This window comes from Bacillus rossius, chromosome 12, assembly GCF_032445375.1.
Source record: "Bacillus rossius redtenbacheri isolate Brsri chromosome 12, Brsri_v3, whole genome shotgun sequence".
NCBI lineage: Eukaryota > Metazoa > Arthropoda > Insecta > Phasmatodea > Bacillidae > Bacillus > Bacillus rossius.
The window spans coordinates 22,755,657-22,771,619 of record NC_086339.1 but is presented as its reverse complement, the minus strand read 5'-3'; the positions used below and the strand labels follow the sequence as shown (position 1 = coordinate 22,771,619).

General features: G+C 33.7%; 1 protein-coding gene across 2 annotated transcripts in view; it reads left to right on the top strand.

The window, feature by feature from the left end:
- Positions 1-12,431, top strand: part of LOC134537696 (protein CLEC16A homolog) — a 47,505-nt gene extending 35,074 nt beyond the window's left edge. For both annotated transcript variants that reach the window (XM_063378419.1, XM_063378420.1), the window contains 5 exons: positions 655-809; positions 2,374-2,516; positions 3,558-3,701; positions 5,797-5,921; positions 7,791-12,431. In XM_063378419.1, the coding sequence (XP_063234489.1) occupies positions 655-809; positions 2,374-2,516; positions 3,558-3,701; positions 5,797-5,921; positions 7,791-8,066 (843 nt within the window). In that variant the 3' untranslated portion in view covers positions 8,067-12,431. The remainder of the gene's footprint in view (positions 1-654; positions 810-2,373; positions 2,517-3,557; positions 3,702-5,796; positions 5,922-7,790) is intronic.
- Positions 12,432-15,963: the final 3,532 nt, after the last annotated feature.

Below are 15,963 nucleotides of genomic sequence, written 5' to 3'. Positions count from 1 at the left end.
AGTATAAATACTTGTTTTTTTTATGTTTTAATAGGACCTCATAAACAAAAACATGAACAATAAGCACTGTTTTAAGCATACAACGAGTATTCAAAGTTTTTTTTTCACTCCTGTCTCGCTAAACCGTAACAGATAAATTGCATGAACATTTCAAAACATGGCATTTTTGTGAGATTTCAAACAACAAAACAAAATATTATTTGTATTCATTTCATCACACGTACCAGTCTTGAGAAAAAAATTAATAAACTTTATCAACAATGGCAACACTACAAAACATGGACATTCAGTTGCAATGGCTATTAAAAGAAATGAATGCCATAGTTTCAACTGCGTTTAAATCAATAGTCACAATTGATCTAACACCATGCAACACAGTAGCAGCTTACTTTCTGTATGTATCTATGATGAAAAAGACTTTGTGACAAAGCAAAAAAAAAAAAAAAATAGTTTTTTTATTATCAAATGAAATTAGCAGAAATTGTGTTTGTATTTATTACTGAACTAAAGTACGGTCCACGTGGCTGCTAACAACGAAAATGTGTGATCTGTAAGAAAATATTATAAAAGGTCCTGAAAATGCCTGTGTAGAATAATATGTAGATTTGTTTTCTGGAGAATTGTGTAAGTATTATCTGTGAGAACTTTTTGTAGGACATAGAAGTGACTGGTGACAAGGAGGATTCAAGATGTCTTCACATAACGGTTCATAGGCCGTTATCGTCTTCAAGTCCATCCAGCCGCACTCTACTGCTGTCCGCCAAGTTTATATTTGACGACCACATACGATGTATGGCTGCTAATCAGAGGTACCTCCTGCATATTTTTATTTGGCTGTCCTAAAATTTGGTTCATACATTGTACGTACAAAACTGATAATTAGATAGCTTTTTTTTAACTTTTGAAGTAGAGGATGTACCTCAAGAACGCGTGCACTTGTTTGTATTTAGTGAATATGTCAGTTGTAAGGTGATCCTGTCTGTAATCCTGGGTGTGAATATGGTGTGTATTTTAAAACTTCTGAATCGCCCGACTTTGGCACTCTCACTACCGTGCTGGTCATTTGTTGCATTTGGGTGACGGTTTCAAGCATCCAAGATGGAAGGCAGGTGCACCTCATTCGTTTGTGCGGTAGTTTAAACAGTTGTGCCAGGAAAAGCTAATTTCCGCCACTAACATAAGTATTTCCATCATGTAAAGTGTTGACTGTCATAAATTATTTAAACAAACATAATAATTAGTGGTTAAATAAAATATATTGGTTGTGTTCTTTTTGGAATAAATACTCTACACGTGAATATTTCATGCTTGCCAAAGAAGATACATATGTTTTTTATCTGTATCTATATAGAACTTTTAAGATAATAAAAAAAAAAGAGATAACATCAAAATATTTTATTTACAAATTCAACATGAAGTCTTAAAATTAAAGCCTACTTAGAAAATATGTGCATAATGTGAAGAGAGAAAAAATAATACAGTGGTCATTAAGAGAACTCTACTGATAAAACAAGAAAAAACTAGATACATTTAATTTATTTATTATTAAAATTAAAATAAACCACCTACGCTTTGTAAAATTTATTACTTACATAGTTGGAACAACAGTGACCTTGTATCGTTTTTGAAAGCTTAGCTATATCTGGCAAGTAACTACTTATATTCAATTTTGTAATATATTTCAATTGTAAGTTGTCATTGGTTAATTTGTTTTTATTTGATTCATTGAAGAGAATGTTTGTTCTCATGAATAGGTAGAGCCAAAGATTGTTATAGAGTAGCAAATGCAAGTTTTTATTTTATTTTTCCATTGGTTTCAAGAAGACTATTCCACGTATCTAATATGATTTTCTCTATTTTAGACATTAGTTTTGCAGCCGTTCACTTATGGTGAGAAATTTAATTTGATTTCTCTCTTTCATACTCTTCCAAGCGTCTGATGAGATCTGATTTTTTTGGTGCCGTGACAGCAGCGTAATGACTTTTAGAGCCGTAAAATCCTATGAAAAGAGTCGTGGTCTGCCAACCCCTGGTTTAGATGAAGAACTTTATTTGTTTGCAAATATATGTATTATGAATTCAAATGTTTTTCATACACTTAATTAAAATCTGTGAATGGACATGAGTATTAAAACAAATGGTCAACTCCAAAATTAATATGGCAAAGTTATGTATAAAATTTGTTTCTTTTTTTTAATGATGATATAAGCAAATTTTTAAATGACAAAATAAGTGTGTACAGTTTTTAAACAATTTTTTTATCCTTGGACTTTATCCTGTTGCATCACTGTGCTAATAATTGTTTTCTCTACTTCAGGCTGACAAAGGGTCGTTGTTGCATCACAGGGCTAATAATTGTTTTCTCCGCTTCAGGCTGACAAAGGGTCGCATAAAGGCTCGACAGAAAAAGATGCACATGATAGCTAGACTTCTCGACCTTCCCAGCAATGTTCTGCCGTGTCCGTCACCGCCCATGTACGGGTTGTGGGCGCTCAGGAACAACGACCCTGCTTCACGTTAGTGCTCACATGTATTTTATCCTGCATGTTACTTAGCCACTGCTATATTCATCTGTGATGGCCATTAAAAGAATTAAATTTCATTGTTTGGATGGCGTATCAATCGATAGTCACAGTCGATCAGGTTGGTGCCAGCACGGTTCATGTGTCCTGTGACTCACGCTAGTGATAACTGACCTGCGCAGTTTCAAGGCAGCAGTCGCAACACAGCTGTTGTAATCTTTAGGCTGTAATGTCTAATAATAAACGCAAACTAGTGGTACTTGACATTCAACAAAAAAATTAAACATCTACCAGCTAGATGTAAAATACGACTGTGTTTTAGTGATACATACATGCTGCAACTTTTTCTGTATGTTAAATCTAATACTTTAGTACCTATTATTTGCAACCTTATAGAGTGTTTAACTAGATATTTGGGATAAAAAATTTTTTTAACTTAACATTTTTTTTTTTACCTTTTTTTTAACTGTATTTTTTGGTTATCCATGGACCCCTTGCCACTCATTACCACAGATAATCGAGAGTCACTTTATTTTAATTATTTGATATTTGATTCAACACTTCAAAGAGTATAATTTTTTTAAGTATTTGTTTTTGATATATGTAGTACTATGATAGCCTAAGAAAGTTTAGATTTCGTAGCTTTCACAGCTGTCCGTACCATCACCACGAATCGTCACTGTTCTTGTAATATAATCCCATATTTACAGTAATACATCTCTGACATTCTTTATTTCAAAGTAATACTTTTACAACCATCTTCAATAAGAAGTACCTAAAACACAACCAGAGTTCATCACAAAAGTAAATAGCCTTTACAATATTTTGGATCTGTTTTTCTTGGACTTCGATGAAATGTAAATAAAAAAGTTTATTCATTAGCGTAAGTTACTTTCTGATACCAAGAAAAAAAATTTTTTTTTAATCATCATAGCAAATATTGCAAACAATGCCTAGCTTTTTGTGTGGCCTCAACTTTACTGCTAGTTTTTACCGGTGTTTGAGCGAAATGAGCATTCTGCTTGTTTGTTTCAGGGGTGCGTACGAATCGGGATGGCATCCACCACCGCCCTTTGTTCACGGTCAACAAAGTACCAGGATTCGCAGCTGCCATGAGGCGAGACAGTCTGCCCCCTCCCGCCCCTGCAACTCCAGCCAAACATCGTTCTGACTCGCAGGGTAAGAAATCACTAGAACTTTTACTTTCTAACTTCTAAGCTTAATTTATTCGATATATCATTGTCCTTGTAACTCCAATATTGTCAATTGTTACATTTTTGCATTAAGTACCGTGCATTTACTTTTTGAATGTCCTCTCCCAAAGGTTATAATCAAGAAATTTGTCCTTGAAAAACACTTCCCATTTCAGCAAACCTCTTAACTAGTGTAAAAGTTTCATGTTAGTGTTATATTACAGTAAGCAGACATAAGTGTGTATTAATCTTACCTTAGCATTATTAATATTCTCAGTGAAAAGTAAAAATAATGAGTTAAAAGTAGCAATTTGTTACAACTAGTAGTAAGAATGGAGTTTAAAGTTATTTTCCTCTCTCTCCTGTGAAATTAGTATTCAGGAAGTTAGGAGTTTTGCTTATAAGACAGACATTGTGAATTTCAGAAGTTTTTTTCTTTTTTTCTAGAGGAGTCTGTCTGAGTTTTTTCAGGGTGTTTTTAAATCCATGTTATATAAATTGTTTTTCTTTCACATGACTGTTCAGTAAAAGCTGCAAACAGGCAAAATAGGGCAGTTTTATAATTTATGCCTTGTTAAGTGTGCACTTAAAAATACATGTGTGATTTTAATGTTAATTTTTTTTTCAGGCAGTTAGACTGAACTATTAACTAATTAACATGTCTATATTTCATAGTCTGTGTTTGCCTAGAGTGTTATACATGCAGTTGCGTCTTGCCACAAGTTCTTCCAGCCTGCTCACAAACACTTGTGATAAGCACTGAATGCACCAATTGACAATTGGTTATCTGGAATGGGATGGCATAGACTCTCTACGTGTTGGTTTTCCTTTCATAGATAAACCTTATTGCATATCCAGTTTATATAAGAGTTTTACATTATATTTATAATGCATACCTTTAAAATCAAAAATATTTTGGTAATTGTATAGTTTCAAATCACAAACACATTTAACTGCTTCATTAATTTTAATTTTTAACATTAAAATACAATTGGCTATGTTATACACAACAATTGTTCCTGAGAACAATGTCTCTCCAAGTTTTATAAATATTTTCAGAATCAAAAATATTTTGGTAATTACATATATAACTTTGCATCACAAACACATCCAATTCCTTTCTTTATTTTAATATTTAATGTTTTAAATACAATTGGATACACAATTAGGAAGAATTATCTAAACATTTAACTGCAGTAATTTTAAGGTGTGTATCAGTATGTATCAAAATAACCTATTACTGAATATAGTGATTTACTGGCTGCAACTGACTAATTATACTGAATATCAAACAGCAAACAGCAAATAAAATAGTGTAATACGCCTGAAAAAAATATTTTGTAAAATAACAGAAATCAGTGATGAGTCAAAATTACTGTTTCTCAAATCTGTATCTTAAAATTTTATTATTAACAGATTGCCTTAAATCGTAATCTAGATCTCGAGTCAAGAATGTAACAATAAATGAGCAAAAACATAACTTAGGTTCTGAACAAACATTCAACCCATTAAATTTTGATTTTTCAAATAAAAAAAAAAATATTTTTAGTTCAAGATACTAGAAAATATTTCCTTTTGTGTCAGAAAAGTTTGTTGCTGGTGGCAAACTCAAAGATTCCTTTGATAGCTTTGATAGATTATGTATGTAATTCTGGTCAACTACACAGGGTCTGTAGTTTTAAATTTATAATTTCCTTTCCTCAACTATCATCTGCAATCATTTTCCCTGAATATCAACTCTTTTGAATACTATAAATTCTTCAGACACTTCAGGTTTTTAGATTTAACCATTAAGAGTAATAAGTTAAAAATGTATTTTATTTTAAATTTTGTTTTCAACATCTAGAACAATTTCTGTGAATCATATTTCACATATATTTGTGAGGTTATGGATGGTCTGTATTCGGCAAACACCTTATATACAGATAAAACCAACCATATCGACTCATTCAAATGAATGCACATTTGAAGTTGTTACACCTAGTAACAATTGTGCCAGTTAAAAACTAGCAAAACTTGAAAAAATATTACCTTTGTTAAAATGTGTTAAAAAATGCTAGATGGATGTTTGTTTATTTCAGAACGCATCTCAAGGCCATCTAGTTCTGGGCCAGGTGGTACAAAGTCGCGTGAGAGTTCACCCAGATCACCCAAGCTACCTCGCCCGAAAAGTGAGGAAATACCCTTGGAAGAAATTAGTGCTAAGGTTGGTGAGAAATAATGTTCAGAGATATGTTTTTTTTTTTTTCTCTTCAATGATGCAAGGTTTTTGGTTTCTGTCAGCCAAGAAACCAGTAGTTCATTTACGTTTATTTTATGGTTAAATTTTCTGTGTGGATGAAAGTGTGGAGCAAAGTATTAAACCAGCGCAGCTAAACTATAGAAACAGCTGCTTAATTGCTGTAGCAGGACATGCATCACTGCAGGAAACCTTTTAGGCCACCGTCAGTAGATATTTTTCATAATTCTGTATATTGTGTAAGGGAGAAGTCACAGTAAAGCCAGCCGTGTTGGTCCGCACCATTCCAAGGGGCAGTCAGCAGTAGGGTAGGCTGATTTAAACCTCAATAGTTTGCTCATTAATGTTTCCTGTGATGGGAACAAAATAATAATTATATACTAATCAAGATTTTATTTAAATTATCTGAATAACTTGTAAATTATATCCAGCTAAATGCTACTCTAAAATTAAATTAATTAGTCAATTGTAATCAAAAATGTAAGAAAAAAAAGGAAATAAATAAATTTATTAATTTAAAAAAATATTCCAATTTGTGGGAATCCCTGACTGTAAATCCCCTTTCTGTGGGAAATACCCATTCTATGGAGCATCCTCCTCCTGTGGGGAAATACCCTTTCTGTGGTTAAGTCCCAGTCAAATGTGAAGATTTGCTGGACTTCAGTTCTTTGATGTTATAACTTTTCTGTTTCAATGTGAGTGGTTAAAAGCAGGATGTTATATAATGCTTTCAGTTGAAGATGCTGAGAACCAAAATAACTAATGTAATAAAAAAAATTAGTTTTTAACCAAAAACGTAGTTTAAACAGAAAAACAGGGGTTTTTTTTTTTTTTTTTTTTTTTTTCCCTTCCAAACCCTGTTCAGCAAGCAACTAGTGGGGCTAGCCATCAAGACATTTGACTTGGTTATTTAATGAACAAGTTCATATCTGTTTTGTCTGTAATCAACCACCACAACAGCCAATATAAAGGATGAGGACAAATGATCTATACACTTAAAAAAAATCATAAAAACTAAATGGTACCTGAAACTTATTTCAGTCAATAGAGAATCTGTGAAAGTTTTTTTTACAATATGCACTCCTTGAGTTAAGCTGCAAACATGGAGGTGGTATTCAAACTTGTCCCACACTTTGAGAAATGTGTTGGCGGTGATGGACTCAACTGCCACTGCGATTTGTTGATAATTAACTTCATGGGTAGGTTGTGGTCGACAATCCTCGTTAGCATCTCAGAGCAGAATGCGTAACGTGAACCGTAATGATTTTGTTTGAATGCTATAACTAACTGCAGTCAAGATTTTCAATACCGTTGTTTGAGGCATCTGCAGTTCACGACTTGCTCACGTAGTTCATTTTCGTGGGCTGCGTAAAAACGATGCTCGTACACAATCTACATCTTCCTGGAGCACAGGGCCGACCATTGCCTGAAATGTGTTTCTGAATAGTTTTTCTCTAATCAAAGCATGTGTTTGGTGTGAAATTTTAAGACTTGGACGTATCCAAAAATCTGAGCCAACATAAACATTTGTAGATGTAAAATATCACCAGTTTATTTTTAGAAGTAAAAGTGATTGGAATAATGATCAGATGCCACAAAAATGGTTTTAGGTACCATTGAACAACTTTTACAGGAAAACATACACAATGTGGTATTTCATGTTTGATTGCTATTAATATGTGTTGTATCCATTTCATATGCCAAGTACATACTGGTTTAGTGTAAGAAAAAAAAGGACAGCATTAACTCCTTTAAATAAAGCTTAATAAAAAAAAATGTATTACATTATTTTAAGCAATGGCACTTGCAGCAGTTTGATGTGGCACCCTTTCTCAGCAAAGAAACAGAGCCAGCAATGGCAGCATCACCACTCCACCAGCGCCGGTCGATGGAGCGGCCAAGTTCCCCGCCAAGCGGCCATCGTTCCCGGCGCCGTACCCCGCAGCCGTGCCGGCCACGGCATCGACCAGCGGCGCCGACCAGCCGGAGGCATCGACCGGCGAGGCCCCGGAGGAGCCGGCCGTCGCCCCGCCTGCGTCCGAGGAGACGTCCTTCACGCAGCTGTCCGAGGACAGGCGGTCCAGGCGCAAGGGCATGGTGGAGACAGTGTGAGACTTCAGTGGAATTGTCGCTGGTATTTATTCCTGGCTACTTTAGGCACGTATCATCGTGCTGCAGTAATTTTGTACGAATATGAATCGTTGCTGCTGTTCGGTCAGGCAGGTGCTGAAGTTTTGCTATGGAAAATGTTTTCAGAGGAAGTTGTTTCTTTACATCATGTCAAATTGGGGTTTTATCATTTCACGAATTCGGAGTTTCTATCAAAAGATCTATTCACAGCCCATTTGCTTTCCATACTGCATGTTTTACAACAGTGTGATTTCAACGCATTAATTCTATTTTTTGAAAACTACTGATCCTGAAAAGCTCCAAGGAGTTAATTTTTCATATAATGAGCATACCATCCAATCATACTTCTGTTTTAAATTTCTGATGTACCTCCGATTGTGATACTCTCTGCTCAGCTTTATGTTTTCTTAGTAAACTTAAAAAAAAAACAGTGAATAATTGATAAATGTTCAGCATATTACTAACCAAGTTGTAAAGACCTATGGTTTTTCATTTGTTGAGTTTCGAAACATATCATACTGATTACCACTGGTTATGTGCTGCAAGCTTGTTATGTAGGTGTAGATCAGATAGTAAGTTGTTTTGATTCATATTCAAGTAGGTCACACAGTATGTATTTAGACTGCAGATTAGACTGTTTGTGTAAAAAAAATAATACATTATTAACATCATAATAAGTAGTTGGTATTGTTTACTGGTAGAAATCGTGTTCATTTCCTTCTGTGTATTTTCATAATTATGATGAGATTAACAACTTGATGATGTTTATCTGAATAGCAAACAAGATTTTTCAAATTTTTCATTGAAAAGCTGCTTTAAGATTTTTCAGTTAATAATTTTGAACAAAGGTTCTACAGTTCTCTGTCCACGTGCATGTATGCTTATAGCTTAACAGAATGTCAGTATGCACATGTGCACCCTTATAAGCTTTATATAGGAATTTGCATTCTTTTAACAAGAAAGATTTAATTTTATCAGTTTCATTCAAAAATCAAAAATTTTTGCTATTTCTGTTGTTAGGAACACATTTATGTGAAAATATCTAGTTCTTAACATATTCATAGAACCTTTTTTTTTTTTATAAAATACCGAATTTGAAACATTAAATATGCATCTCCATGGATATGAGTAAAATTTCATTTTATTTTATAATTTTAATTTATTATGATTGCATTTCACAAAATAATATTGCCCCTACCTACAGTAGTATTCTTTTGTTACAAACAAAAAGATAATACTGTCCAAGATAACAAAATAAAAGCTTTTTTTTACATGTTTATCTTTTTTTTTATATAGAAAGAACCAAAATATAATTCGCTATTTCATTTAAACTAAGTTGAAATTTCATTTTAACATCAAAAATTATCTAATTACATTTTGCCTTTTATAGGCCAGGCTAGGTCATGCATCTGAAGTGAAATAAGTGAAAGCCTTAAATAGTACAATTTATATTATAAAAAAATTAAAATGTAAACTTTGGAAATGGATAATTTTTGTCGTAGAGAATTAATGGTAGTGTGTTTGGTGATTTCAACAGTAAGGCAGCGAGAGCATTTAGTGGGTTTTCATTGTGTGTGGATTCTGGTTTCCATTTATGTTCTGTTTTTGTAGTGTCCTTACACAGAATGGCCACTCTCCTGGTAATATCAAATCTATATTTATTTATTTATTTTTAAAAAATTTTAAAGTTGTCTCTTTGAACATTTCAAACTATTAAAAAGTATTCAAGTTAATCATAGTACAATAACCAATTTATCATTAAGTATTTCTCCAAAACATAATTAGGTAGTATATATGTAATGTCTTAGTCACAAACATAAAAACATAATGTTAAAAATTTAATTTCATAGTAAAGCATATAACTCATATTACTTTTTTTGCTGACTCCCTAAAACTAGAACCAGTGTTATAGAAGTTAGGTTCTGTGAACTCTTAACCTGTGGTAACTGGTTTGAATGCAATCTTGAACACTGCTAAAAGTGTATTTCTGCATTGCCACTACACCTCTACTGACTTGTCAACAGTGTGTCGGTCTTGGCCCACTCTCAATAAAAAGGCACAATTAGCTGTAAGTCTGGCCCAGATTTTAGCAATAAAAGGGGGAGAAAAAAAATACAAAAATAACCCCTTCATAATCTAGCCCTGTAAGACATATTTGAAGATTTTACCGTACTCTTAAAGTAGTGTTGTGCATGGCTGTAGGCGCTTACTGTGACTAAGGGCCCGTAGGCAAATAATTATGTTGGGTTGCTCTCCAATTTTTAAATGTACAATTTTACGAACCCCATAAAAAAATTATGTGTATAAAGACTTAACATTACATAGGCAGCACTGTAAACGTGATCTAGAAAAATTGCATTAATTTGCAATGAATTTTATAAGAAATAGAACTGTAATTCTTGTCATACTATCAGGGTAAACACAAGCATAAAAAATATTTCGGAACTCAATCTTCCCCTCCCCGCTTCCCACGACAATCATGCTGTGGCTGAAAAAATATTCAATCCTTGATTGTAAATGCTCTCTTGATATTTATTTGGTGTCAGGAATGTTTCAAAACAATGTTTCACGGAAACGTTGCATTAAAATTCGGCCTTGAAATTATACTCCCATTGCGACCAAAGAAGTTTCACTTCAAAAGGCAGCACAAGCAAAATGAAACTCTGCTAGGTGTGTGTTATTGGCGATCCCATCTGTCACACATTTGCTGAGGGCAAGTGAGTACACAATAGGGGTTCCAAAGTGGCATAAGTGATGCCATTTGTAGGCAGAGCAAGTAGTTTTACAACCAAGTTGTTTTGATCTTGCTGGACAAACAGATAATTCACGGTGGCTTTTAAAAATTCAAAAGTTATCCGTTGCCAAAATAAAAGGCACAGCTCATTCATACAGTTTTTTGGTATTGCCAGTTGGGTGGTCACCCTGTCACATCGTCGTGTTTAACCTCTTATTTATTGATATTTTATTCTATTGTGCAACTACAGATACATTCTGATGCAAGTGTTGTACTTGTTAAGAAAGTAGTTAGGAGTGTCACACTATGGCAATAGTCTCTTAAGTACAATTTTTTCTCTCTTGTATAAGTTACAAGGGAAAAGTATGTGATGAATTTGTGTGCTTATAGTAAAATGGCTCATCTTAATTATACAGTTTTTTTTATTTACAGTTTCACTGATCTTTTTTTGCATGCAATTTAAGGATTGTGCAAATATTTGATAGTGCAATTAATATTGCAACATTTGGAATATTCAGTTTGATTCCAATAAAAATTTCTGTTAATAAGTTTTAATTATGAAACTTTCTAATGAATTTAAGTGCCTCATGAATTTTCATTTGGTTTATATGAAATTACTGAACTAGTTTGGCTGAACTCAAATATAATAAGACTTTGTATAATGTTTGTGGTTGTCTTACATTGAATCTCTGTTATAAGATTAACTCAAATGTCAAATGCATTTGGATACAAAGCAACCTCAATTATTTTAAGACAAAAAAATAATAGGATATCTTGAATATAAGTGAAAATGCATGTTTAGTGTGGGTGTATATTAAAATTGAATATCCCGCCTGATATGTCTTGAGGGTAGTTGGCCAACGTTTTTAATTATCTCCAGCTAGAGGTTATTGTACCAGTAGTGGACAAGCCGCCTAAGTCAGATTCCATCTAGCCACGTTTCATTTATTGTGTTCTGTGTTCAATGTTTTGCTCATCTAGAGGAATGATGCTGATATTTTTTCTTGGTGTACAGAACATAACTCATAATGAATTAAAAATTGATTTCAAAAAGTTGTCAATCTAACATGTACAGTAATATTTAAGTATTTTCAAATTTAAGAAATTTTAATATTATTTATTTGAAAAAGGTTCAGCATAAATAACAATGATAATTACTTTACAATTTTAAATAAATTTTTTGTACGAGTGTTTGATCAGTTAAAAGTATGAAATATGTATTCTGTTTTTTAAGTAACATGAACTGTGTTGACCAAGTTACTGAAACCATATTGTTTAATCTGCAGGCACATCTCACATGGAGTACGAATTCCAAATTGAAATAGTACAAGTGTATAACATTCCAAATTGAAATAGTACAAGTGTATAACTTAAGCACAGCTCTGAGTAGGTCAGACCAAACTAACTATGCATGTATACTTAGCATTTTAAACATACAAGAAATTAAGTTATTTTACGGCTGGCTGGCAAAATTTTGTGGTATTGAAATGGTTCTGTCAAACTGTCATTGGAAAAGAATTTTACTAATACATAATGTTTCCCCTGTTATTATTGTATGGTCCCCATTGACCCACTTCCCCTTTAGAATAAAATAAGAGTGATTAAGGAAAATACCTGTTTGTCCAAATCTGTAAAATACTCCACCTTCTTAGTGTGCTGGATACGGTATTTGTGTTTCATTGTGTGTGACAGTACCAGTAAAAATATGAACGTGTAGTTTTTAAAAACCTTTCATATGAAAGGGCAGAAATATTTTATGTAATGCAGTTTTGCACTGTCTCATTGAAAAATTCCTAAAGTCAAAATAAATAGAAGATAAAAAATTCATAGAAAATAAGACTATCAGTATCAGCTGATGTTTGACAAACGGAACCAACATTGAAACTAAACAAGTATTATGGACAATACGACTATAGCACAAGAATTCTATTAAAGGAATTTAAGTCATGGAAAAAATAATATGACAAGCCAGATTAAATGCAGGCAGAAGATAAACCTGGACAATGCAGCAAACATATAAAAACAGCGATGAAGATAAACAAGTACTATGGACAACATAAAGGTATGAACACAGAAGATTTCCTATGAGAACAGTTGCAACGTTTGGGAACTGGCATGTTCCCATCATCAGGCACTAAAAGACTCATATTGGACACTGGCAAACCATGGGTTTATATATGTTAACTCTCCTGATCGGTCACGCACAACAGTGGCGATTTTATTGGCTGTGAGCGTTGTTGGTTTGCAACTGAGTTATGTAGTAAATTGTTTCTTTTTTAATTCAATGCTTAGTTGCCTGATTATATTATAAATGCTGATTCCTTAGGTTTCCTTTTTATTGGGTTTTCTTCCTGTACGAGTAGTGCAGCATTGTCCCAGGCATGTTCGCCAAGTGTAGATTTTTGAGTTTCACCCTTCTTTATGTTATTTTTGTGCTCCTTAATGCATGTTCTGCCAGTTTCTTCTATGTACATTCAGCCACATTTACAGGAGATCTGAAACACACAGTTCTGACATTGAAAATTATCTATGGCTGGTTTTACTTTGATAATCATGTTTTTGGTAGTGGAATTTGACTTGAAAACTGTTCTTAGTATGTGTTGTTTCCCAAACATCTTATTTTTTCAGAGCGACCACACCACAAACATATGGAATAATTAATTTGCCACTTGATTTATCTGTAGTTTTTTGTTGAGTGATTTGTGATTTGTTTGATGCCATGTGCTGTTTTTAGGATGTCAGGTGGGTAGCAATTGCTAGAAGTTCATACTTTAAGTGATTTTGTTCTTCAGCAACTGATTTCTTGTTGGTACAAATAACTTCAACTGGGTTGATTAAAGTGTGAAGTATGCCAGTTTTGTTGCTTTTAGGATGGTTGGAATTGAAATGAAAGTATTTGCCTGTATGAGTTGGTTTCCTGTACTTTTTAGTGGTGATATTGCAGTTTTCCCTGGAAGCTAGGTCATCTAGGAAAGGAAGATTCCCTCTGGTTTCTATTTCATATGTGAACTGTATAGAGATGGCCTGAGAGAATTGAGGAACTGGGCAAACTCTTCTAACTTTTCTGGCCCATGTTGCCAAACAAGAAAAGTGTCATCAACATAACAAAGCCAGATTATAGGTTGTGTGTTTTTTGTGTTCAGTGCTTCTTGCTCGAAACTCTCCATGAAAATGTTGGCTATGAAGGGAGAAAGTGAAGATCCACAGCCATTCCATCAGTGTGCTTGTAGAATTCATCTTTGAACTGTAAATATGGTATATTGACACAGAGATTAATATCTTCCAAGAGTGATGGAATCGGTATTTCTGTTCTTTCTTTCAAGGTTCTGTAATTTTCCAATTTAGCATTCACAACAGTAAGTGTTTCTGGTACAGGCACATTAGTAGAAAGGCTTTGAACATCAAAGCTTACGAGTATGTCAGTTGGTGCTATTTCTGGAATCTTGGTTATGGAGATTAAGTGACCAGAATCTTTAACAAAGGTAGGTGTTTAGCCAGTGAGTGGTTCAACAATTTTTAGCAAGTTTTTACCAAATTTCTGCTAAAAATTTTTGAACCACTCACTGGCTAAACACCTACCTTCATTAAAGATTCTGGTCACTTAATCTCCATAACCATAATTCCAGAAATAGCACCAACTGACATACTCGTAAGCTTTGATGTTCAAAGCCTTTCTACTAATGTGCCTGTACCAGAAACACTTACTGTTGTGAAAACTAAATTGTAAAATTACAGAACCTTGAAAGAAAGAACAGAAATACTGATTCCATCACTCTTGGAAGATATTAATCTCTGTGTCAATATACCCTATTTACAGTTCAAAGATGAATTCTACAAGCACACTGATGGAATGGCTATGGATCTTCACTTTCTCCCTTCATGGCCAACATTTTCATGGAGAGTTTCGAGCAAGAAGCACTGAACACAACAAACACACAACCTATAATCTGGCTTTGTTATGTTGATGACACTTTTCTTGTTTGGCAACATTGGCCAGAAAAGTTAGAAGAGTTTGCCCAGTTCCTCAATTCTCTCAGGCCATCTCTATACAGTTCACATATGAAATAGAAACCAGAGGGAATCTTCCTTTCCTAGATGACCTAGCTTCCAGGGAAAACTGCAATATCACCACTAAAAAGTACAGGAAACCAACTCATACAGGCAAATACTTTCATTTCAATTCCAACCATCCTAAAAGCAACAAAACTGGCATACTTCACACTTTAATCAACCCAGTTGATACCAACAAGAAATCAGTTGCTGAAGAACAAAATCACTTAAAGTATGAACTTCTAGCAAATGCTACCCACCTGACATCCTAAAAACAGCACATGGCATCAAACAAATCACAAATCACTCAACAAAAAACTAAAAAAAATCAAGTGGCAAATTAATTATTCCATATATTTGTGGTGTGGTCGCTCTGAAAAAATAAGATGTTTGGGAAACAACACATAATAAGAACAGTTTTCAAGTCAAATTCCACTATCAAAAACATGATTATCAAAGTAAAATCAGCCATAGATAATTTTCAATGTCAGAACTGTGTGTTTCAGATCCCCTGTAAATGTGGCTGAATGTACATAGAAGAAACTGGAAGAACATGCATTAAGGAGCACAAAAATAACATAAAGAAGGGTGAAACTCAAAAATCTACACTTGGCGAACATGCCAGGGACAATGCTGCACTACTCGTACAGGAAGAAAACTCAATAAAAAGGAAACCTAAGGAATCAGCATTTATAATATAATCAGGCAACTAAGCATTGAATTAAAAAAGAAACTTATTTACTACATAACTCAGTTGCAAACCAACAACCTTCACAGCCAATAAAATCACCACTGTTGTGCGTGACCAATCAGGAGAGTTAACATATATTGGACACCGGCAAACCATTGGTTAATATGAGTCATTTCTATCTTCGTAACATTATTTTGTCCATAGTAATTGTTTATATGTTTTCTGCCTGCATTTAATTCATCTAATTTTTGTTTTTCCACTGTGTATTTATCATCCATGATGATGTTATTTGTTTCTTTTGGCCTAATTTTGACTGTCTTTTACAGTACTTAGAGGGTTGCTGATTTGAGATTGAGTTACTTTTTCAGCATAACTGTATAATTTCCAGTGCAGCGAGTACCAAC